We start from the raw sequence: 22,914 nt of genomic DNA on the forward strand, positions 1-22,914 counted from the left end.
CACATACCCACAGCATTACCCTTGGACTGAAGACATTACTCAGTTCATTACCTCATGTGGTATCACAGAATGGTTGTGGCCCCATTTCCGTGGCCTTGTGGGTGCCAGCTCAGGAACAACAGCCTGTATTGCTGCCTCTCAAGTATCATCACTAGCCAGTAGGTATTATTTGTAAGAGTACTAGAAACATCAGCATGTCATCATGCTGCTTATGGCTTAGAGACAACAGTATATAAAAACATAAGAAAAAAATAAAAGTTTTTAAAATATACCTTTTCTCCTTCCATCAGTAACAGAAAAAAAAAAACAAACATCTATAATATGAGGGGGATACAAGCCAAAGAAATCCAAGCATTTTGGACAGAAAGATCTGATAGAAGTGTGTCTGCAATTAGCATAAGGAAAATGTTAGACCCAGGACAGACATTTTGTCCCCATTAGAGAATTATTTAATGTGGATTTTTTATTGTAGCCAGGAGAGGGCACTCAAATTACATCAGAGCATGGCTGCAGCTCACAAAACACAACATATGAAAGTAATTTCTTCAAGATGGCAATGAGTAAGAGGGGCGCTTGTTGCAGAGATGTTAACAGCCTCTGGAAGAATGACGGCAGCTCTTAGAAAAATCTAGAAGCTTCCCACTTTCTCAGATTTGCATGTGAACTCCTTTTTAAATGCCTTTTCTTTTTTTTTTTTGGAAGTACAGAAATAGTTCTATCAGTAGAAAGGTGTTATCCTAGAAGAGATTCCTAAATCACTTTCAAAAATGTATGATTATCCTTACAGTTTCAGCTAACTCAGAGACCCTTTATTACACAAAATAAGGCTATTATCATTTATCTCTTTCCTCCCTCTGCTTACATAAGCAAAAATCCACCTGCTACGGGAGGTATGTTCTGATGAACAAAATGCACTAGACTGGTTGGCATTTTAGTAGAAGTGTCCTCATGTATGCAAGACTCTATCTCTATGACATCATTTTGGAAAAATTTCCTTATTCTTTCTAATAATAGATCTACTCTGCCTTGTGGGGTGGTGGCAGGAACTTTAACATAAGTAAACCTCCAGTGGCAGATCCTAATCACTCAGGGAAAACTAATCTCAAGGTTGGGACACTTCACATCAGTCTTGTGTTTTTTTTTTCCCCTACCATAGCTATTATGGGCAGAAATGCTCTAACACTGAAAATAGCAGGGAAGAGTTCTGCCTCAGTTTGAATATGGATCAGTAGGTAGACCCCCTCCATGCTTATGGGCTCTATCTCAGCTGGCCTGAGTTTTCCACGATGGTTGCCTGGCATGAAACCCATGCCACAGCTGCCTCAGCTCTTCACCTCTTGCATTCACATTTCAGAGTTTCCAAATTTCCTTTTTTTTTTTTTTTTTTTTTTTTTTGCACCTTCTGTTGCAGCAGACACAGTTCATGCCATGTGAGGTAAAATAAAAGACATCGCCTACAACTCAGGAAACTGCCACACTCAACCCACTTTCTCCCCAGTGTTTTTCACAGACGTAAGTTGGGCATAAAGCAGCCTCTCTGCTGCTGGCCTACAGGAAGGAACAAACCCAACAAGCAGTCAAAGCACATCTCTTGTTAGCTAGGAGAGAGAAAAAAGGAATTGCTGTTGCTTTTTGCCATCATTGGGTAGGTACATAGTACAGACACAATTAATGACCTAGTTCCCTAGCCTAATACATCCAGACATTTTTCCACAAGAAAAAAAAAAAAAAAAAAAAACCAACAGTCAAGGGTAATGGCAAAAATCACCACACAGAAAAAATGTGGTGAAGTTGTAAATGGCTTGTTGTTTGTGTTAAGTATACCAAGTAAGTGACACGTTTCATTGAACACAGTTTTTATTTAATCATTTAAGATGTTGTAAATCTATTAACTTAGTCCTCAATACAAGCAAACTCTGAACTGCTAATATATCATAGGAAAAAAAAATAGATTTAAGTCAACCTTATCACATTTCGTCACATCCATAAAGAAGTAAAACAATAAGTGTTTATTTTCTGTCATAGATATTTAAGGTTAGGCTGAAAAAACTGCTCCAGTTAGGGGTGACTTTCGTCTCCTAGGCCAGCTCAGGATCACTACAGTTAAAAAGATACAATGCCCACGTCAACAAGAAGTACTTCTGCAGCTCTGCATATAACAGAAGCTACTGAATCTTCTTGTGGAATAGAAATAATTATGTCAAAAGTGCCTTTTTAAAGCAAAAACAAAAACATTGAATTCCTTTAAGTAATTTTTCAACCCACCAGGGTATTTCAAGTTTTCACATGTATAACCTCCATAAAATTGCAGCAACAGCAAAATAGGGAGGTAGAATCAAATCAGAATGAATTAATATGCATACTGTGCATGCAGTCAGCAAATGCTACAAACAGCAAGCATCAGCAACCCATTGCTATATGTGAGACAGTTGCTTTTTATTTTTATAATTCAGTGAAAGTCATTATTTTACCTCATCAATATCTGAACATGTCACTCCATTCCCTGTGAGCCCTTCAGGGCAGGGGCCACACTGAAATCCCTCAGCTGTCTCCATGCACCTGACTCCCCTGAAGCAGGAACTTGGTTCACATTTGGGTTTGCTGTGCCTAGGGATTGGAGTTGGAAAATTCACAGTTCCCAAACCTTTAAAGCAAAAAGAAGAGCAGTTTTAGCAATTGAGAGAAACATCCATCATGGCTTTTGGCTGGCAAGAGCTCTGAAGAGATCCCCAGGATGCTGCTCAGCAGGGACTTCGTGTTTCTGCACTGCATTGTTACCAGCTGTGCTGTGGCTGAAGAGACTTCATGCTGGCAACAGCCCAGCAGGTTGCTGTGTCCCCAGATGGTGAAAATTAAGGCAGTTTTGTTATGTTCCTGTGTTGTTCCTGGCTACATGTGGGGGCCCTCCTTCTAGGTTAGTCCTAGTACAGATCTGCTGCTGGCCAGGGTAGGAAATTGAAAGCCAGCGACTTCAGATGGCTAGAAGGATGCCCAAAGGACTAAAGTTTTACAGTATTTCTGCAGCTAAATCAACAACACCACAATTTTATAAGAAAAATGGTGTCATGGTTTTGCAAAAACATATTTGACAATATACAAATAAGGGAAATAAAGAAGCAGCAGCTGGCAAACCATGGATGCACAGCTAGACATGTAGGCTAAGACACACAGAGACCAGCACTGGGCTAAAGCAAGATTTTCCAAGAGTGGCTGGTGCTGAATCCTGGTACCAATGCATGGGCTGCATCTTTGCAGTTGTAAAAGATTTTAAGACTTTTTCTTTGGCATTTGCACATGAAGTTTAACCTGGCTGGAGCCCAGCAGCATTTTGAGAATTTTGATTATCCTGCAAGAAGCAAGCAGCTAAGAGACTTGATGAGTTTAAGGCCCTTCACCCCATCCAGTGAGGAAGTATTTTCTCTTTTTATATTGAGTGCATGCATGTCCTACAGTTGTGCAGGAGTGCAATGCTGTAGCATTTGGAAATTTACTTCTTCCATTTAGTGAAAAGATGGAAACTTTCCTTTGGATCTTACTGCTGTTAACCAACAATGACATACCTAGATCCAGATTAGTTTCAGGTAGACTACCCAGAACCTGCCTCATCAGACTGACATACACCAGCTTCCACATAGCATTTCTAATTCCTCAGCTTCTACTAAGATTGTTCATGAGACAATTGGCTGGCAATGTCTCTGTCTCCAGGAACATGTGGCATGCCTTTGTGGCAGAGTGAGAATTGACAGTAGAGCGTGAGATGTCACTGCTTTATTTACAGGGTTGTTATACCCCATTAAGTGACTGGAAACTATGGAATAGTTGGAATATGGAATCTATGGAAACTAAAAGCTTTTTCTCTAATGACAATCTGTTCTAAATCTGTGACCAATATATCTGGAATTCTGAACACAAGATTTTCTAAACATACTTGTTAGAAACCAAACAAAACTGATACAATCAATATTGTCTTTTAAATGACCATACATCTCATCTGGTTGCCTTCTACAAGCAGCTCAAGAATACTCACCACATGCCTGGCACTCAGCTAGGGTATTTCTCAAAAAAGTCGTTTCTTTGACCTTGAGAATATAGAAAATAAAAATTATTTGGATGCAGGCAGCTCCAGTTTGCCAGAAGAACTGTTATGATTTTTCCCAAGATGCCACTCAGATTGTGCAACACATGTTCTGTATCTTGAAATGAGATGCTCTCTGTATTTCATACAGCTAAGAACAGTGATAATGGTTGTACTTCACTTCATCCTCCATCAATAGGATCTTTAAGAATGCCATGTTTAACACCAGCCATGCAAATCCAGTACTGAGACCAAGCAGCAACTGGAATAAATTTAAGTTCAGTTCTGTGCAACAGGCCTGTACCAGAAACTATCTGGTTATTTTTCCTCCACTGTGTCAAACACCTGAGGCAATGAACTCTACACAAAATCTTCCTGCTTTCATGGATTCTCCACTGACCCTACTGAAGTCGCAAGCATAGGAGATTTCACACTGAAGTCTTTATGCAGTACCTGTTGTCTCAGAAGGTCTTTCACATCACCCAGTATCTGGTTCATCTGCATCATCTGGCTCATCAGCTGCCTATTAAAATCTCCTGTAGGGAAACAGCAATGAAAAAGAGTGCACAATGCACATAACTCCTTCATTTGTCACGATCGTTTCTGAAAAACAAGATGGAAGCACCTTGAAAAGCCAAGGAGGCCAGTTGCTTAAGTCCTGTGGCTATACTTAGAGGAAACGTAGTATCTAGCTCCAATTTTTACAGAGGGATTTGCATGAAATCAACACTTTTCTGGACTGAACTTCAACGTATGCCACAGAAAGAGGCAGAGAAAGCACAAACTTCTTTCACACAGACAGAAAAGCAGTCTGTGATTTTTCCCTCATTGTTTCATTCAGCATCAAAGCTCTCTGCTAAGATCTAGCAATATAGGCAACTAATGCTACCAGCATTACAAGATCCTACAAGGCCCTAAGTGAAACTCTAAGACTGTAAAGGAGTATTTTTGTGATAACCCATTTGAGATAGCAGGGCAAGGCAGAAGCATGAAGCATCTGCCCATGCAAATGGAACTTAGGCTATGCGAATGTATTCCACATCACTACAACCAACCCCTGAACACTTTCCAGCATGAAGTTACCCAACTTTTTGAGCAAACTCATCATGCAGCTCTGACTATGCATCAAAAGCAGTTGCTCTGGCCAAAACAGCAGTTTTAATAACTGCAACTGTCCATTGGCTTTTCTTCCAAAAGGCAGGTCGTTGCTCTGTGCACCATTTCCACAGCTGTGTTTGCTTCTGGTGGGTGCAGAATTCATATGGACTGACAAAATATCCACTCAACAGGCTACCAACTGTCATCAAAACTAGTTCTCAATACCAAATAGAAAATTAAAGAACTCATAGAAAAGACCAAAAGCTAGATCTGTACAGAGCTGTAAGGAAAGAGCAAACTTGACCCATGATCTTCACGCAAAACTTATATTTGTTAAATGAAACATAAATTTTGATCCAATGACAGGGAAGAATAAAAGAGTATGGTTAGCAGAGTAATTTGTTTGTAGCTCACTTCTGAGTTTCTTGCTCTCTCAAGCGGCTATTTGTTTACTTCCCATTATTTACTTCTCAAAGTCTGCATGTCAAAATAACCGTCACAAATACATGCTGTTTTGCATTCTAAGCAAGCAGGATATTTTGATATTACGCCCAGTGGCTTCAGGGAAGTTTATTCACATATTGCTTTTCAGAGTACTAAAAGCCTGTATGAAAAATGCTTTTCTTAATGTTTACCTCAAAGTTTGGTACTTCAGAGTGTCTCTAAATGTTTCCAAATATTCTGGTGCAAGTTGTTCTACTCCTCATATATTACTTTTCCTTCATTTCAGATTTTTTCCATCAGAATACTAAACAAGTTTAAAGACTCAGGAACAACCTGTTCAAGGACTTGCCTCTATTCTAGTCCCAGCCTTTTCTGATTTTTATTTGTGGAGGAAGATAGCAAGAATTAATTTCTGAGTATTTCAGAATCCAGTCACAAACCCTGGCCCACTGATTGTTAGGCCAGATGCAGGAGTCTGTTCTTGTTTTACCTTTTTTTTTTTTTTTAAATAAAAAATATACATTAGTTATAATAATTAAATAAAGAATGGTCTAGGCATTGTTGACTGAAACTTGCAAAAAAAAATCTCAAGATATTAGATGCTTCTTTATTCACTAGCATTTCAATGAAAAAACAATCAATTTTGTACACTTTTGAGGAATGCTGGATGTTAAGGTGGATTAAATAGGTTATACTGACATGAACTACATGTCCTGTTTACAAATTTGGGTAGTGGAGCATAAACAGATGACTAACCATAGCATTTCTTTTTCCTCCTACATTTAAAGCCAAGTCCTGTGGTAAGCCCTACCTCTAGCAGAATAACTGACTGTCCATGGTCAGAGCTTGGAAAGGCTCTTCAGAGAGCTGCTGGGCCACAGAATGCTGCAGAGCATATTTTGGAGTGGCTTTTCCCAGGAGTTAGCCATATAGCTTCAGTATGTACATGTGGCTATCTGGTTCTACCATGTAGTCACTGTCATCCATGCCCCCACCTGCTTAGGCATCTGCCCAGCACAGTGAGTGCCCACCTCTATATTTTGAGTCAGTAACAACCTGACAGAATATCTTTCATGACAATTATTAAATTCAGAGATGGATCGGAAGAATTACTCTCCAAGAGGGAACTGAAGCCCCTTGACCCACTTATTCTCTTCAAGTCTGAGGTCATGACAGGCTCCTTCTCTTCCCTGTATCTTCTACAGGCCCTTGCATTTGGAGCAGGTGCCCAGTTGCCTTGCTCAGATAACCAACCCATGCAGGGTGACGGGCCACTGAAATGCCTCATAGATCTACTGGCCCTTCTTCTAGTCCTCTTGGGAGTGATACTGGCTTAAGCACTGCACTGAAGACCATTCAGCAAGGCCAGTCCTGAAGTGTCATTTAAAGAGGTTGTGGTTACATGGCCAAAGTTAGAGATCCAGCCATGATTACAGTAGTTGAAGATAGTAGTTAGCTAGATAGCAGTTGATGAGTAGTTTCTTGTCAGTCTGTAACCTACTACCAAAGAAGCTTCATGTAGATGTTATACATGCAATTACTAAGAGGCAGGTTCAAAACTAAACAGAAGGAAATATCTCCGCAGATGTGTAATGATCTTTTTGCCAGGAGACATTTGTTCAAATCTGTACAGACTTATCACAGAAAACATGTATTGAGTACTGGGGGGTGCAGAGTTTGTACCGACTCACAAAACATCTATGCAACAGGCCACAAACTTGCAACAAAGCCAGTTCTCAATACCAAACAGAAAACTAGAGACCCCTGAGAAAAGACCAAAAGTAACAGAGCTCTGTTTCCCACGAACTGTTGGGGAAATTCAGGGAATGCAACACTATCATTCCTCTCACTCAGACTCTTCCCTGTAGGTCTATATTGGTACACAGTAGCGAGGTGAGAAAAAAAAAAAATAATAATAATAAAACAAACACAACAACAAAAATACCCCTTGATCTCATGGGACACAGGATTTTTTGCTTGTTTGTTTTTAAAAACTTACTATGTCAAGTTCAGGTACCCTACATGAACCAGATGGTCTCTTCATGAACCAAAGGTCTCTTCCAACCTGAGTGATTTTCTGATGCTGGTTACATGTGGCACACTGATCTCATCTACCAAAGTCAGTGTATCTTGCAGAGTATTTTCCTGCACATGTGGGAAGACCCAAATACATGTTCAATATCTATCTGATCATCATATTCTCAGGTCTCAGCTACACTGATAAGGTGCTTCAGCCTCACAAGCTGAGCATGGAGGGAATGCTGCTGCCACAGCAGTGAGCAATGACCAGACATGCAGCCTAACTCACGTACAGTTATTCAGGTCCAAAGCTCTGTTCATGATTTTCTGATTAACATGAAAATCGTGCTTTTACCAAGATACATAGGTCTCATACCCCTATTCTGCTAAGCAGTTGCATTGCTGTTTTTTCTGGCTAAAGGCAAAATTGTGGTTATCTGATATATTGCTCCTGTAAAAGGGCACTGTGAAGCATATATAAAGCGTAAGGCAGCTGAGTTAATATTGCCATTGGAACATTTGCACCTTTTCCTTTGGTGGATTTGACTATAAAGACCTTGAATACATTTGAGTTTTTTTTTTTTCTTCTTTTTTAGAATAGTTTTAATATGATACTAAATCCACATGAAGGCTATAAACAACTGAATTTGAGTTGCCAGTTCAAATAGCTCAGCCAGGTGGAGACAGCCAGACAGTGAAACTATATCTCTCTGTATTACTACAGTTCAGACTGATTAATGAGCAAAAAGACAAATGAGAAAGCTGCAATTTTGAAATGCTGCTCACAAAGATGTGAGATTTTCCAGGAGGAGACACTGAATTGCCCTTCCTGCATACGTGCAAGTCCCTGTTGATCTATGGAAAAAGAAAAGCAGACCTTCAATGATAAAATAGTTTAATTATGGATTTTACTTTTTTGCCTGGTTGAATATATGTTAAGAAGCAAGAAAACAGAAGCATGTACAACAGAGGATTTATACAGCTGCAAGGCACAGCACTGATTCCTATACTCTTATTTAGCATCCAGAATGCTCTCACATAAACATTCTGCATCTTTTTACCCAGTCACATCAAATCTACTCTGATCTAAAGTAGCAATGCCTGTCCTGGAGGACAGGAAAGTGTGAGAGAAAGAGGATATTTCACATGGATTCTATTTCAAGTCTCAAGCTCACTTATTTTCTCTCCCCCATTGTTGTCACATATTAACATATTGCACACAGTGTGAATCCATTCAGTTCCCTCACACCCACAGCAGTAAGGCAGATGACAGGGACTAGGAAGGAGTACAGATGGGGCAGTCTAGCCTGGATTTGCGGCGTTGAGAGGTTAGAGAGCATCCTCGCCTGAGAGTGCAGTCACATAGGACTGCATGCAGCAGAAATGCATCCCTGCAGGAATCCCAACAGCCTCTGTTCCTTTCTTTCCTCCCTCCTCCCAGCTTGGTCTCCACAATACATAGCACAGCAAGAAAAGGATTTGGTTTTGCAGCAGATTTCTGGCCCAGCAGGTGAACAAATATGTCAGCTAACTTATGGCAGGACTAGTGGCTGCCTTGCAATGGCTTTTTCCACACAGATGCACAGGCTCTGTAACTGCAGCACCAACACACCCTGCAACCTCTCATGCTTTGTCCTTCCTGTCTCCAGAGTGTTCAGGTGACCCACAAAAAACGACACAAACAGACTGTGTTCACAGAAGTATCATCTTACAAAATTACACTAAAAAGCCTCTTCTAATCATCTGACTCTCCTTCTCCACTAGATCATCAGTTCTTTATCACTGGACAGTATTTGTTTTCTCTCCAAATTGAGACATTTCTAAAACATTCCTGGAATATTGTCATGGCTGTAAATTGGTCAAATAATTAGCATACTTGTCTATAGAGCTTCTCCACATTTTTAATATTCACCAGAATGACTTCTTTGCACTGGTATCCCCATGAACCACTTCAACTCCTGGTTGCAGGCCTTACCATTGTACTGAGAAGCAGGTTCAATTTGCTGAAGAAAACAGTCCTGCAGGTTCCCCACTTGGGCAAGTGTTCCTCCGGTTACCAGCTTCAGCTCATCCAGTGTATCCTGGAGTCACAACAAAAAGCGAGAGTTCAGTTCTGTTACAAGAATGGGAATAATGCAAAATATCAGAGAAAGCAGATTAATTTTTCAAAGAAGATCTGTACTTCCCAAGCACGTAGGGCTCCTAAACCTTCCCTTAAGAACTGCCCATCACCATCCCAACTGTAGTAAAATCCCAAATTGTTGCCTTGCAGATTTTCAAATACCTATGGCTTTTATTTCAAACTCTTCCTTGCCTCCCCCCCCACCTGTTAAAATTCATATAATCTCACATAGTGGGATTTTTTTTTTTATTTTTTATTTTTAAATATATTGTGGTACACAATTTGTTGTTGTTGAACTGAATCCAAAGCAGTCCTTCTTCCCCCTCTCAAACAGCTTTACGTTCATATCAAGTATGTAAGCTCCTTGGTGATTCCCCATTTTCAAGTCTGCAATGAAACAAAGCTCAGGGGCCACCTGGGGGCAGAATGCCTTTGCACTTCCTAAAGCAAATTTTGCATTAACAGTGACAGAAGATGCTTGTGGAGGAGGATACTCTTTACCTTGGACTACTGATACAGAACTGACATGAGGCTATGCCAATCCCTGATTGGGAGACAGAAGCAGAAAAGCCATTGCAGTGCAACAGATGGAGTTTTGACACTCAGCTGGCAACACACAAGTTGCCACTTTTGTCTTCTAAGTCCACGTGGCTTATGAAGAGAAGAACCACATAACCAGCCACAGGTTACTCACCCTTGCTCAATGGCTGTAAGAAGCTCATGAAGAGCTGCCCTTATTGTATCGGTTAAGAGCTTACAAAAGTTCAGTCCCCAAGAAGCACCTAAACAGAAGTGATGGAGGCTGTATTTAAAAAAAAAAAAAAAAAAAAAAAAAAAAAAAGCCAGAAACTGTGTTTACAATGAATAGTAAAACTACTACTGGGTTCAGTGAAGCTAAGATTTCAGCTGTTTGATAGGGAACGTTATTTACATTTATTTCAGAGATCTGGATTCAGTGATCCAGAGGATCTCTGACGGTCCCTCCAAGTGCTCACCCTGCTCCCAGTTTTCCTGCTCACCTGTGGCTTCTTCTGGAAGATGTGCAATTCTACTGCTGCTGACCTCTCAGGCAGAGTTGAAAATGCTTTTGGCAGGTCCTGAATGGCACCTACTTGCAGACAGTCCAGATACAACTCTATTGTGCTTGATTCCTGCTGCAGACCACTCAGCCACAAGATGACAGCATGGGGTTTCCCATCAGCCAGCTGGATGTTGCTAAAAATCACTGAGTTCAACCTCCCATCACTCTTCAGATAACGAAGTACCACTGGAACAAAACACAGAATGACTATCAGAGGGTAGCGAATAATCCATGTCTGATCAAGAAAGATCCTGTGGAAATCTGTAATTGCTCTCTGGACATGGTAAGAATAAATGGGATGTGGACCCTCAAATTACCAGAACTCTTGTGTGACGCCCAGTGTGTAAGGAATTGCTGCCTGTAGGAAGTTTTCCACTGCTTTGCTCAAGCCTTTTTAACTGGCTTAAGCAATGAAACACATCACCTTAAGGACACACAGTGCTAAAAAACGGTGATAAAGGTAGCAGTTATAGCTAGCAGCATGCAGTCAGCACTTTGGCAGGTACATATCTGATAGTCCTATAAATACTTGGTAGCAGAAATGTACAACTAGAAAATCAGCTTCAGTGAAGCATATTGCACTCAAAGCCATCTGACAGTGTAACCAAATGCGTCTCTGAAGAAAGCACAATTCCGATGAGATAATCCGCATTTTACTCTAACAAATCAGATATGAAAACAAAAATACAATGGAGAAAAGACACATCCCGCCCTTGAAGATGACTGATTCCCTTCTCACTCTTACTTTAAGACTTTTGTGAATTACCTATTTGATACTTCAAGCAACAGATAATAGAAATAAAATGCACCATCAAAACCTCAAGAGCAGCCAAACAAAAACTCTTACATATGGCATAGTATTTTAAAAATGACTCCTTCCTTAGGAAATTGGATTTGTAAGCTAGGATCTCCAAGCTAAAAATCTCTTAGACCAGATAGCTATTTCTCTCCACAAAAATCTCTCTAGCTCTCTGAACGCACACAGATATCTGCATAAACACTGAGCTGAGAGCATCCAGACAGCATATAACAATTCTACAGTGTTAAAAAGACCTTGGTTTAAAGATGCCACCGATCACCAACTCTGCGTGTCCTTTACTTCCTCGTGGCAACAGTTCCATGCACTGAGGAGTCAAGCTGCACAGACACTGTGTACCTAAGTAGTTAAGTGCCAGCTCTTTTCAACATCTGTCTGAAGTTCAGAGCACTGCCACTATTGCATCAAGCAAGAGCTCACACATACTCTGATCTTCAAGAAATGTCTACACTGAAATGAGGACGACTAAAAATTGTGGATATGATAGAAGGAAAAAGCTCTTACCAGCTTCAGAGAAGCCATTAGTCTAGCACTTACTGAATTCATGCCATTTCTACTCATGTAACAAATTTTCTTCTCAACTTCCAACTACTAATGTACCCTCTGACATCGTGCTATTTCAGCTAGTAGGGGACATGTACCCAATAACTCAGAAGATGCCTGACAATCTTTAATTGCTAGGTCTAATGATTAAACTAATTCAGATTTATACCAGCATAAACAGGGCTGGGTATGTCTCCATCTTTCAATTCTACACTACTGCTAAAGCCTCAGCAGCTGTGATCAATATCAGGAATGTTTTCACTGCTGTCTATGTCAAAATGCTGCCAGCGCTGAGATTTCCGCAAAGGTGCATGAGGTCACCAGGAACTTGCTAAAATTTAGCACTTATTGGCCAACTCAAAGATCTGGCAAGACAGAGTATGTTGCAGACATTTTACTTATGTAAATATTATGCACACTGGGTCGTATAAAAGCAAGGTCCTTGGATCTGGGCCCGGCACTCATAGTGACCAAGTGCAGCAGTAAGTTAAAGGAGGAGGAGAGATGGTGGCAAGGCTCTAAACAGACCCTGCCAGAACAGTTTCAAGACAAGCAGCAGTCTGGCTTGGATGAATGATCAAGTATTCCTTCCTCAGCCAAAGCCAAATACCCATCTGGTAAACTAGAGTAGGCTTTTGAAGGGAGATTTCTGCTGGACCACTGCCTCCATAAGACTTAACCCATCCAAGCCCCCATGTTAATTTTTTGCTGCTAAGATATCTTACACTGACATTCCCGAGGCTCAGTGGCTCACATGCTCTATTTAGGAAACAAACTTTCAGTGAAACTACTAATCCTGACAGTAAGTAGGAATCACCTTACAGAGTTGTTAAGTTATATTAGTTTTATGCATTCACTGCTGTTTTTTTCCAGAAAGGAATTGTTCAAAAAGAATAAGAAACCCACAGACTTCATTTGCAATTTGCCTCTAAGAAGCACATTGATCTAACCAAAACAAGTTAAGCAGTTGCCCAGCAATTCAGATACACCTAGGACATCTTACCTCAACGTATCTTGCACCAGTAAGACTATAAAATGGTGAGAGATTCACAGCAAAAGTTATTACATCACGTAGGTAAGCTAATGCTGGGCTGGCAAGACCTCAGTATGGACTTAGCAAATCAAAGGGAAAAAAATTCTCACGAAGTTTGTGCTTTAAAAAGCGTTTTGGTATTATGAACATATTTACTATCATGTTTACCATAACAAAAACAGAACATCAGCAAACCATAGGGAATACAGTTTTCGTATGTAGCATTTTAAAAGGTAACTGAGGCTGGCTTTGGGCTACTTAAATCAGACCTGGGTGCGTAAGCAGAAATATCATGCAGAGGAATGCCTGTATGCATCCTTCCAAAAGCCCAGATATTTAAACCTTACGTTTTGCTAAGATGCCAACATTGGCTCACCACTGAAGTGATGATCTCCACCCTTGAGAGGATCACAAACAGCCCCCACGCGCCATACTTCCAGCTCACGTGATGATCTTCTGGATACAGCTTAACTTACTGTATGAAGTAGCCATATGGGACACTTGACACTTCCAGAGAAATCACACGTGAAAACACTGTGAAACACTGCCTACTATTCACACAGTGCCATACGTCTTAAACAAGGTGCTCTAAAATAACAAGGAGGCAAAGAGACCTCCGTAGAACAGACTTGCTGTGAAAAGACTCCCCATGTTCAACTAGTCCTTTGCAACAGGTAGGTTACAAGAGCCCTACAACTACTCAGAATAAAAATGGCACTAGTCACTGACAGTAGAAGCTTCTTCACGTTGTCCATCTGTACACTACGATCCTGTCACAGACACTTTTCAAATACAACTCTAATATACTGAGGACAAAATCAAAAGAAACCATGCAACTTTCCACCATGAAGCTTCCTAAGTCTATTAATTATAACAGACTTACCATACATATCAGTAACTATCAGTCACGCACGTATTGTTGCAAGTTGAAAAGCTTGATGAGCTTACAATTATTTACATACACATGTGTACATACATATGCATTCCTATATAACATTTACAGGCATAATTTTGTGCATGCACAAGTGAGAGAGGAATAGAGAGAAAGCATGTGTGATATATCACTTATTTAGAAATTAAGTAAACAGTTTTAGGAACTGCACTACAGTTACTGATATGACTGAGTGACCACTTCTTACCTGCCCTCAGTACAAACAGAGCAGAAAAGTTACTATTCTCTGACCTCAGAAAGACTTTGGTAGACCTGATAAAACTACCAGTGTTTTATCCAACTCACTTCCCTGCATTTCCCAAATAAAAGTTGTGCTTTTCTTTAGCATATAGAATAATTTTCCTGTATCTCAACTGACATTTTTGAGTAGTTTCTTATATATAGGCTCAGTCAGCTGCCTGACCATAATAACGACAGCAACAAATTATCATAGCAGTGGTGAAGTCAATGGAGCAACAATAATTTACATCATCTGATCATTTTTCACTGAACCTTAATATTGCAATATATCCTAGATACGGTCTAGAGAGTAATGAAAACTATCAATTTCTAAAAATTTACTGAAGTTTCTACTCTGCCTCCTAATGAACCAATTTCATTAAATTACGAACATACACTTTAATTCACCCAAAAGATCCTGTAAGTGCTAGGAATGTTTGTCTTGCGTAGTCACAGCTAACCTCCAGGGTCAATGGAACAAGAACTGGCCTTTCATATGCATGAGGCGGCATGTGCGTGTGTCCCTCGCATTCCTAAGTAATAAGAACCAGTGACTGTCCCAAGGGGGAAGAAAAGGAGGAAAAAAAAAAATGACTCCTTTCTCCAATACTTTGCCCCCACCCCCACTTTCTCAGCATTACTCAAAGCAAGCTGCATGGTAGAGCAGGGATACCAGCTGGCTGTCAGGTCAGCTTTCCCTGCCCAGGAGCAAGCAGCATCCAGCAAGAGGGACGCAGCAGAAGGGGAGAGTGGATGTTGCCAACTCTTTTGCCTTGTGAGGGGGGAGGCTAAGTGGACACAACCCTCAGCAGGAATGACTCAAGCACAAAGGTTAGTCACGCTATTTTCAATGTCCCTCTGTGAGGTAGCAATAACCATGGATCCCATACTAGTTTTACTCTACTTACTCCAAACAACTCACCTTTATTCATCCGTCCCACTACTGTAAACTCAAAATACTTGCTGTTTCCAGTTGATGAATACAGGCCAAATATGGTGGCTGTGCTCTTTGGCTGCAGTTTGAATGTTGAGAGCAAGAACACTTCATTCAGCGTAGGATCGCCAAGTGCTTGTTGCAGGAAGTTTGTTACCACTCTCTTGTTGGAATATGAAAGAAGATCAATAACTGAAAAATAAAGTTTCAACAGCAGCTTAAATGCAATAATGAGCAGAGAATAACTCCACCTGGAAGTTGTTCGTCCCTACGCCACCCTGTAGAAGATTGCACACTCTTCTCTATTTCCATATAGATACTCTAAAATTGCACAAAATGTCCTTCCTAAAATAAGGAATATGAAAACAGAAGTGAATAATATGAAAATATTACAGAGATTTTGTTGCAACCAACTACCTTTCTGTGACTTTTTTTTAAAGGAATTATTGATAATTTAGAAAAACAGAAATAGTTTTCAAATTGATGTCGTCAAATATTTCCAGGTAGGTCTCCAAGATTCACGTCTTTGGCAATGTACCTCAACAGAAATCTTTTCAAACTATTTCTGCTTTCATAAATTCAAATGAATATTTTTATTACATTCAGAATCCAGCATCAAAATTTCAGACAGATTTCCAGTGTGCTTATCCTAAGAAATATTTTGATGACATTTGCAGGGCATCAATTAAAATGCTAAAGAGCCAGGTAAGTAATAAGATATTCATAGCCTCCTTCTTACTTCACTGACTTCTGAGAAGATATAATATATAAATAAGACTCATCTTTCCCTTCTGGCACAGATAACAAAGAAAGACAGGCCTGACAAAAAAATAACCCTGAAGGCATAGTGAAATCTGTTTCCAATTTTTCTTTTTAATTTTTGCACAATACATCAGCAAAGAGTCTAAGTATTATACTCATAAGTACGCCAGCGATCCCCCTCATGGCACTGAAACAACAAGCTGGGTTATTCCTCAGTGTTCCTAAATCTGTGATGTCCCCAAGCTCAACCTATTACATGAAGATTCTCAGTAAAGTCTTATTCCAGCCTGCTTCCATCAGAGCAGAATGTACATTATACCTTTCCAACGAAGACTGATAAATGACTATACACAAACACTATTTAAATATACAGGTATATCTAGTAGTTGCACACCACTGCCACTCCAATAGGCCTATCAGAGCTGGGCCATCCTTTTCCCTCAGAGACGGACCATCACCTATGAAGCTGGGACCATCCTACTAAACCAGTATTTCCATACACCGTGAGCTGAAGGGCACTCAAGAGTGCTCAGAGCACAACCATATGGGCACGTGGTCCCACCCACAGCCATATGGTAAATCTTATTCCCTTAAATTAGAGTCCATCTTTGTGCTGTTTCTGTTGCTCTTTCTAAAGCATCCATTCATTTGGACACTGATGTTATTTCCAAAAAAGAAGTGAAGATGTTTTTCCCTTCATCTCATAGAAGAATATAGATCGTAGCTCAAGTCTACACCCATACCAAGTCCAAGGATCCTACAATTCTACTGAGAGTTTTCATAGAAGCACTGAATCATCAAGGTTGGAAAAGACCTTCAAGAGCATCTGGCCCAACCATTTCCCTAACACCAATGTCACCCACTAAACCATGTCCCTAAGCACCACGTCCAACCTTGCCTTGAACCCCAGGGACGGTGACTCCACCACCTCTCTGGGCAACCCATCCCAGTGCCTGCCTGCACTTTCTGAGCAGAAAAGTCTCCTCATTTCCCACCTGAACCTCCCCTGGCACAACTTGAGGCCATTCCCTCTAGTCCTAGCACTGGTTATCTGTGAGAAGAGGCTGACCCCCAGCTCCTCACACCTTCCTTTCACGGAGCAATGAGGTCTCCCCTGAGCCTCCTCTTCTCCAGACTAAACAACCCCAGTTTCCTCAGCCGCTCCCCATGGGACTTGTGTTCCAGGCCCTTCACCGGCTTCATAGCCCTCTCCAGGGCCTCGATGTCCTTCTTGTAGTGAGGGGCCCAAAGCTGAACACAGCGCTCAAGGTACAGCCTCACCAGAGCAGAGCACAGGGGGACGATCACCTCCCTGCTCCTGCTGGCTGCACTATTCCTGACACAAGCCAGGATGCCGCTGGCCTTCTTGGCCACCTGGGCACACTGCTGGCTCACGTTCAGGTGAGCATCGACCAGCACCCCCAGGTACTTTTCCTCTGCACAGCTTCCCAGCCACCCTGCCCCAGCCCTGTAGCACTGCATGGGGTTGTTTTGGCCAAAGTGCAGTACCCGGCACTTAGCCATGTTGAACCTCATCCCATTGGCCTCTGCCCATTGACCCAACCTGTCCAGGTCCCTCTGCAGGGCCTTCCTGCCCTCCAACAGATGGACACTTCCCCCCAGCGTGGTTTCATCTGCAAACTTACCGCGGGTGCACTCAATTTCCTCACCCAAATCACCCTATGCAAAAGGGATCAGGCCCATGGCCTGCACACCCTTGTATATTGTTGTTAAACAACTAAGAAACATACCTAAGATGAATTGAACAAATTCTCTCCCCTTTCATTCAGTTCAGATTTACAGCACCCAGGACAATCATGGCTCCAACTGAAATCGGTGATTCAGACAGCAGTGGCAAAAGGCTGGGAATTTCAGCACATTTGGTCCACAGAAAGCAAAACAGTTCCTCAAACAAAAGCCTGACATGCAACTCACTACTCTGTACAACACCATTTTGCAGGCAATAACCATTACTACACAGCTGTGTCCTCAAATGGAGCACTGCAATACAGCACTTAAGCCTGACAGGAAAAAAGTGTGCTATCACATTTTGTTCAGTACTTCTAGTTCTGTTGGTTGATTTCATACAAAGCACAGAAGTATTATAAAAGTAATGATTGGACACCAGCGAACTTCTGTCTAACCTTACAGAAAAATGTAATTGATTTCTTTAAATTTGTATATTTAAATGAATGCTCAGATTAGTTTGCTTGATAGCTGCATTCCATAAAGCATGCTGCCTGATCTGGATCCTTCAGCAGCATGTTACTGAACCCTCTCTTGGGGTGTCTTCACTAATAGCATGTAGAGGTGTGAGAATCTATACTTTGCTTTAAGTTACACATGTGCTAGCAGAAGCGGTTAGCAGAAGAACAGTGGGGTTAAGAAAAGCTCATCCTTCACCCTAAGTAGAGCTGGCAGGCAGACAGCTCTTAAACCTTACAGAGAATTGCTTGTTTGGAAGGAACAAGATCTACAACAATTTCAGATTTCATTTTTAAGAAGAATCTCATCTTTTCTTTTCTCTCCTTGGAAAGGCAGACTTGAAAACAAACTGGTAAGATAGGACTGCCAAAGCTGGAAGGCACAAGCATCTGGTTTCAATTGATGCAGTGAGAGCAATGGCTTGGGCATGCCTGAGAGCACAAGTGCCACTGTGTGTACCCACCAGGTTGAACTCAGAACACTCAGCACAGACCAAAAGTCTTCTCCCCCAGCTCTCCCCCCTTTCTTTCTTTTTTTTTTTTTTTTTTTGTTTTTTTGTTTGAAGGGACCAGTTCACCCTCCTATGAGAACAGTAACAAGAGGTCACCTACACATGGACACTGCTGCAAAACAGTCTTTGGAGATGTGACCAAAAACATCAAGATTAGCTCTGAAAATAGGATGTCAGGAAGGGACATGATAAAAATAAACTAGTGACACAGGAGAGCACAGAACACAAAATAAAAGACCCTTATTTCCCTTAATAGTGCTGCTATGTTTCACCAGCTTTCAGAAACCCTCCAGGATTCTTCTCCAGTCACAACTAACCATGATAACTGTACATACGTAAATAGCACTCCACCACTGCTCAGCATGTTTCAAAATAATTACTGACCCATTAGTCATCTCGAGTGAAAGCCTGACCCCACTGCAGTGATTTCGGGCTGACAAGCTTACAGATTTCCCAGGCTGAGAGCGGGCTCTTTCACTGCCAACTGCCCTGCCAAAGTGGATTTCTTGATTTTGTTGGAAAAAAAAAAAGTCATTTCGTTGAAAGAAAAAATCAATTTTGTTGAACTGTTTTTTAAACAACGATGACTAATTGTCTGAAATATTTCTAATCACGACTGATTTTTATGCAGGCTTTCAGAAATCACAGCCAAATTAACCTCTCTTGTAGCTCTGCTTCACCTGCCGAGCCAAGGGATGACATTACAATGCCAGCAGCTCGCTTGATGCGCGCTCTACAGCAAAGCAGGTGCTGACCTCGTACGCACACCACGCAGCTGTACGAGGCACGGCTGGATTTAGACAGCCTCTTCTTCCCCGTGTAAGATGCACTCTACAAGCTGCAGCTGCTGGGCGCGTTCCCATCGCCTCGCGGTTCACCCCTCGCTCAAAAGCCGGCACCTCGCAGCTGCGGAGCACACTTCGGGTGCTCGAGGCGGCTGCCGCGCACCCCTGCGCCCCCAAATCCACCATTTCTGCCGATTTTCGAGGGGGCAGACGCCGGCTGATGGAGCAGCGAGGGACACCTGAATCCAGGCGGGGCGGAGGGGCAGAGGGAGGGGGGCTCGGCAGGCACTTTGCGCGCTCCCCTCCCCGAGCCAGCAGCAGGGAGGCTCAAACCCAGAGCCTCCTGTGAGCGAGGGGAGGCCAAATGAATAAAGAAAGGAGCTCTAGAGGCATGGATATAGAGACACGGAGCCTTACCTCGGGGGGCGGGCGGCGCGGCGCGGCCCGGGCACAGCTGCAGGGCGAGGGGCAGCAGCAGCAGGGCAGCGCCGCCATCCCACCCCATGGCGGCCAGGGCCGGGCCGGGCCGGGCAAAGGAGGGGACGGGAAGGGAGAGGAGGGTAAAAGGCAGGGCAGGACGGCGAGCTGCTCCGCGCCGGGACCGCTGTTTAACGGGGAGGGGCGGCGGCGGGCTGCCCTGGGCCGAAGGGGGCGGGCGGGGGCCGGGCTCGGCCGCTGTGGGGCGGAGGGGGTCGGGGTCCGCCCGCAGGGGGCCGGCTGGGTACGGCTCCGGGGCCGGCGGGGGTCTCTGAGGAGCCCTCAAGTTGGGGCGATGACATCCCCCCAGGGTGTCATTGCTCCACTCTGTCCCCTCCAGAAAACTTCAAGCAGCGAGGGAACAGGCAAGGCAGCCCCCTGGGGGGGGGGCGACTCAGCCCCAAAATTTGGGTTTGTTCGACGTCCACATGAAACCAGCTGGCGGCAAGCTGACCCCCTCTGCGCTTTCTGCCAGCAAAGCAGGAGGTGTCCCGAGGGACCGGGTGACGTCCAGGTGCTTCTGCACTCCGTGAATGAACTACCAGCACGCAGTGAGCTTCCCGACCTGCTTGTGCACCCCTCCTCACCCCATGTGTCCCTGTGCGCCCCCCAGCCCCGCAGACAAACCTCTGCCACAGCAGAGGAAAGCCGTGAAGCCGTGGCTGCTCCCCTGCCAGCTTGCTGCCCGGCACACAGTGGGAATAGTCGGAGCTGTCGGATGCTATTTGCATCACAAGAACAAGGGCAACAATGGGAGGAAAAATTTTATGTTAAGGAGCAAAGTAGGGTTGATTAGTGTTCAGCCACATCAGGTGGCGCGTACAGCTAACAAGCACTGAAGAGCACAGCCCTCAGGGGGCTCATTGTGTGCAAGGCAAGACACAGCACGCTGCGCAGGGAAGGGTCTGCCTGCATGGCTGCGCAGGGCACGGGCGTGGGCTCCTCTCCAACACATGCAGTGAGATTTTCAAACACCTTCAGCTGGCCTATATTCCACCTCCCCTTTAGTGGCCCTCACACGTGGCACGTACCCCATGCCGTTGAACACACTGTGCTCCTTAGCCTATTCGTGTAAGCGCTGACCCTCTCCTTCAGTTGCCTGTTTTCTTTCTCTGCCTGTTGCAAGGCTGGAGAGTGCCTCCCCACGTAACCAGTGTGTCCCAGCACAATGTGCTCCCACGTCCTCACCCCACTGCTCTTACGTGTATGTCTCCACGCAGTAAGAAGCGCCTCGGTTTCACTCCCACCATCCCTGCCCATGTGGTGGAAGTGAGAGTATGATGTGGTGGTTTCAGCTGGCAGCAGCACAGCTGAGTGAGAAGAGAAAACAGAGCAGTGGGAGCAGAGCACTGCAGAGCAGGAAGGAAGGAGTAGGGATAGAGGTAAAGACATGGAACAAAACAAAACAAAACAAAAAAAGTGGGGACTTACAGTGGCACAAGCTTCCTAGAAGGAAGTTTCAGTCCAGAACTTGTCCCTGAGCAAGAGGATGGAGACAGCACAGGATTTTTGGAGAGGCTAATACCTGGAGCTAGAGCAGAAGTGATGTTGCTCTGCATTCTGTGAGCATGAAGGAGAAACTCTTAGTCACCAAAAAGCGTTCTTTGAAAATACAGGTTTACACACCTGACACATAAACGTCTTGAAGATCTGCAAAATCATCACAGCTGCATGTTAAAGTATTCAGTGACAAGAGCTGACAGAAACAAAAAAAAAATGCTAAAAGGATGGTAAAGTTTTGCTTTCACCTATCTAAGGGAAGACTATCAATTATTTACAACCATTTACCCTATAATTTCTTTATCAAAATGTAGGAAATATTTTCTTGAAAAGTTCCCTTCTCTGTCAAAAATATTTAATACATCTTTTTAACTTGTTTTCCACTCCTGATTTAGTTACCGTAGGGTCTGTTGGACTGATACAAATCATCCCTATGGGAGGAAGATCTTGTTTGTAGCATTATATACTCATTAGTATTGCATTAGTGAGAGCCAAATTCTGTTGTTGCTCTGCCTGCTTTCTGGTTGTGCTTATTTACCAAGAATACCCATTGAAGCAAAATGTGGCAAACAGAGCATGCTGCATAATAAAACAAAGCAGGGTAAATTCACAATGTCTTTGTTTAACTCCATGTTTAAATGAACCTAGACAGTACGTAAAAAAGTTGCTGCAATTTTTCAAGTTTTCTTTTCTACGTTCAGTTTTATTACTAGAGCATGTTACAGACTGAAGGAGATTTTGTGTTCAAGCACAACCTTCTTTAAGGGATTTTCACAAAGTATAATGTTTATCTGCTGTCTGGATGGGACAATTTAACCTTCTAACCATCATTTTCAATAACAACAATAGAATATTATCTATCACTTTTTTACTCTTCTGTAGAACAAACTTTACTGAAGAACAAACTTCAACTTAACTTATTGGATGTTAATATTTTGGACACAAAACAGGAAGTGGTTATTGGGCATTTTATTTTCAAGAAACTTTCACAGAGCTGGTAAGCTTTTATGAGGAATTTTATTATAGGAATGTAAGACTGACGTTTTTTATATAAGATCTGCAAGTAAGTAAACCTCTACTGTTAAAATATTTGTCCTGCTTATCTTATGTAAAATGATAAAATTCTAAATGTAGAGAATACAGAGAAGCTGCCAATGTGATAGTTTTTGCTTTGCAAGTGTCCATAGCTTGTTCGAATTCTAAGTAATGGGGTAGAGGATGTAGGAAGGAATCTCTACTGCCTAATTCAGATGTCATATTTTGCTCCTAATAACCATCAGGAGACTCACTGCTTATGACATTATATGGATGATTAAAAGTCAGGATACATGGGAAAT

General features: G+C 42.5%; 1 protein-coding gene across 1 annotated transcript in view; it reads right to left on the reverse strand.

The window, feature by feature from the left end:
* Positions 1-20,177, reverse strand: part of THBS4 (thrombospondin 4) — a 38,852-nt gene extending 18,675 nt beyond the window's left edge. The window contains exons 1-7 of the mRNA XM_082782623.1: positions 20,018-20,177; positions 15,326-15,529; positions 10,778-11,025; positions 9,612-9,717; positions 4,529-4,611; positions 4,028-4,079; positions 2,472-2,644 (exon numbers count right to left, since the gene is read on the reverse strand). Coding sequence (XP_082638749.1) covers positions 2,472-2,644; positions 4,028-4,079; positions 4,529-4,611; positions 9,612-9,717; positions 10,778-11,025; positions 15,326-15,529; positions 20,018-20,105 — 954 coding nt within the window. The 5' untranslated portion in view covers positions 20,106-20,177. The remainder of the gene's footprint in view (positions 1-2,471; positions 2,645-4,027; positions 4,080-4,528; positions 4,612-9,611; positions 9,718-10,777; positions 11,026-15,325; positions 15,530-20,017) is intronic.
* Between the last annotated feature and the right edge of the window lie 2,737 nt (positions 20,178-22,914).

This window comes from Aythya marila, assembly GCF_965140915.1.
Source record: "Aythya marila genome assembly, chromosome: Z".
In the NCBI taxonomy this organism is placed as follows: domain Eukaryota; kingdom Metazoa; phylum Chordata; class Aves; order Anseriformes; family Anatidae; genus Aythya; species Aythya marila.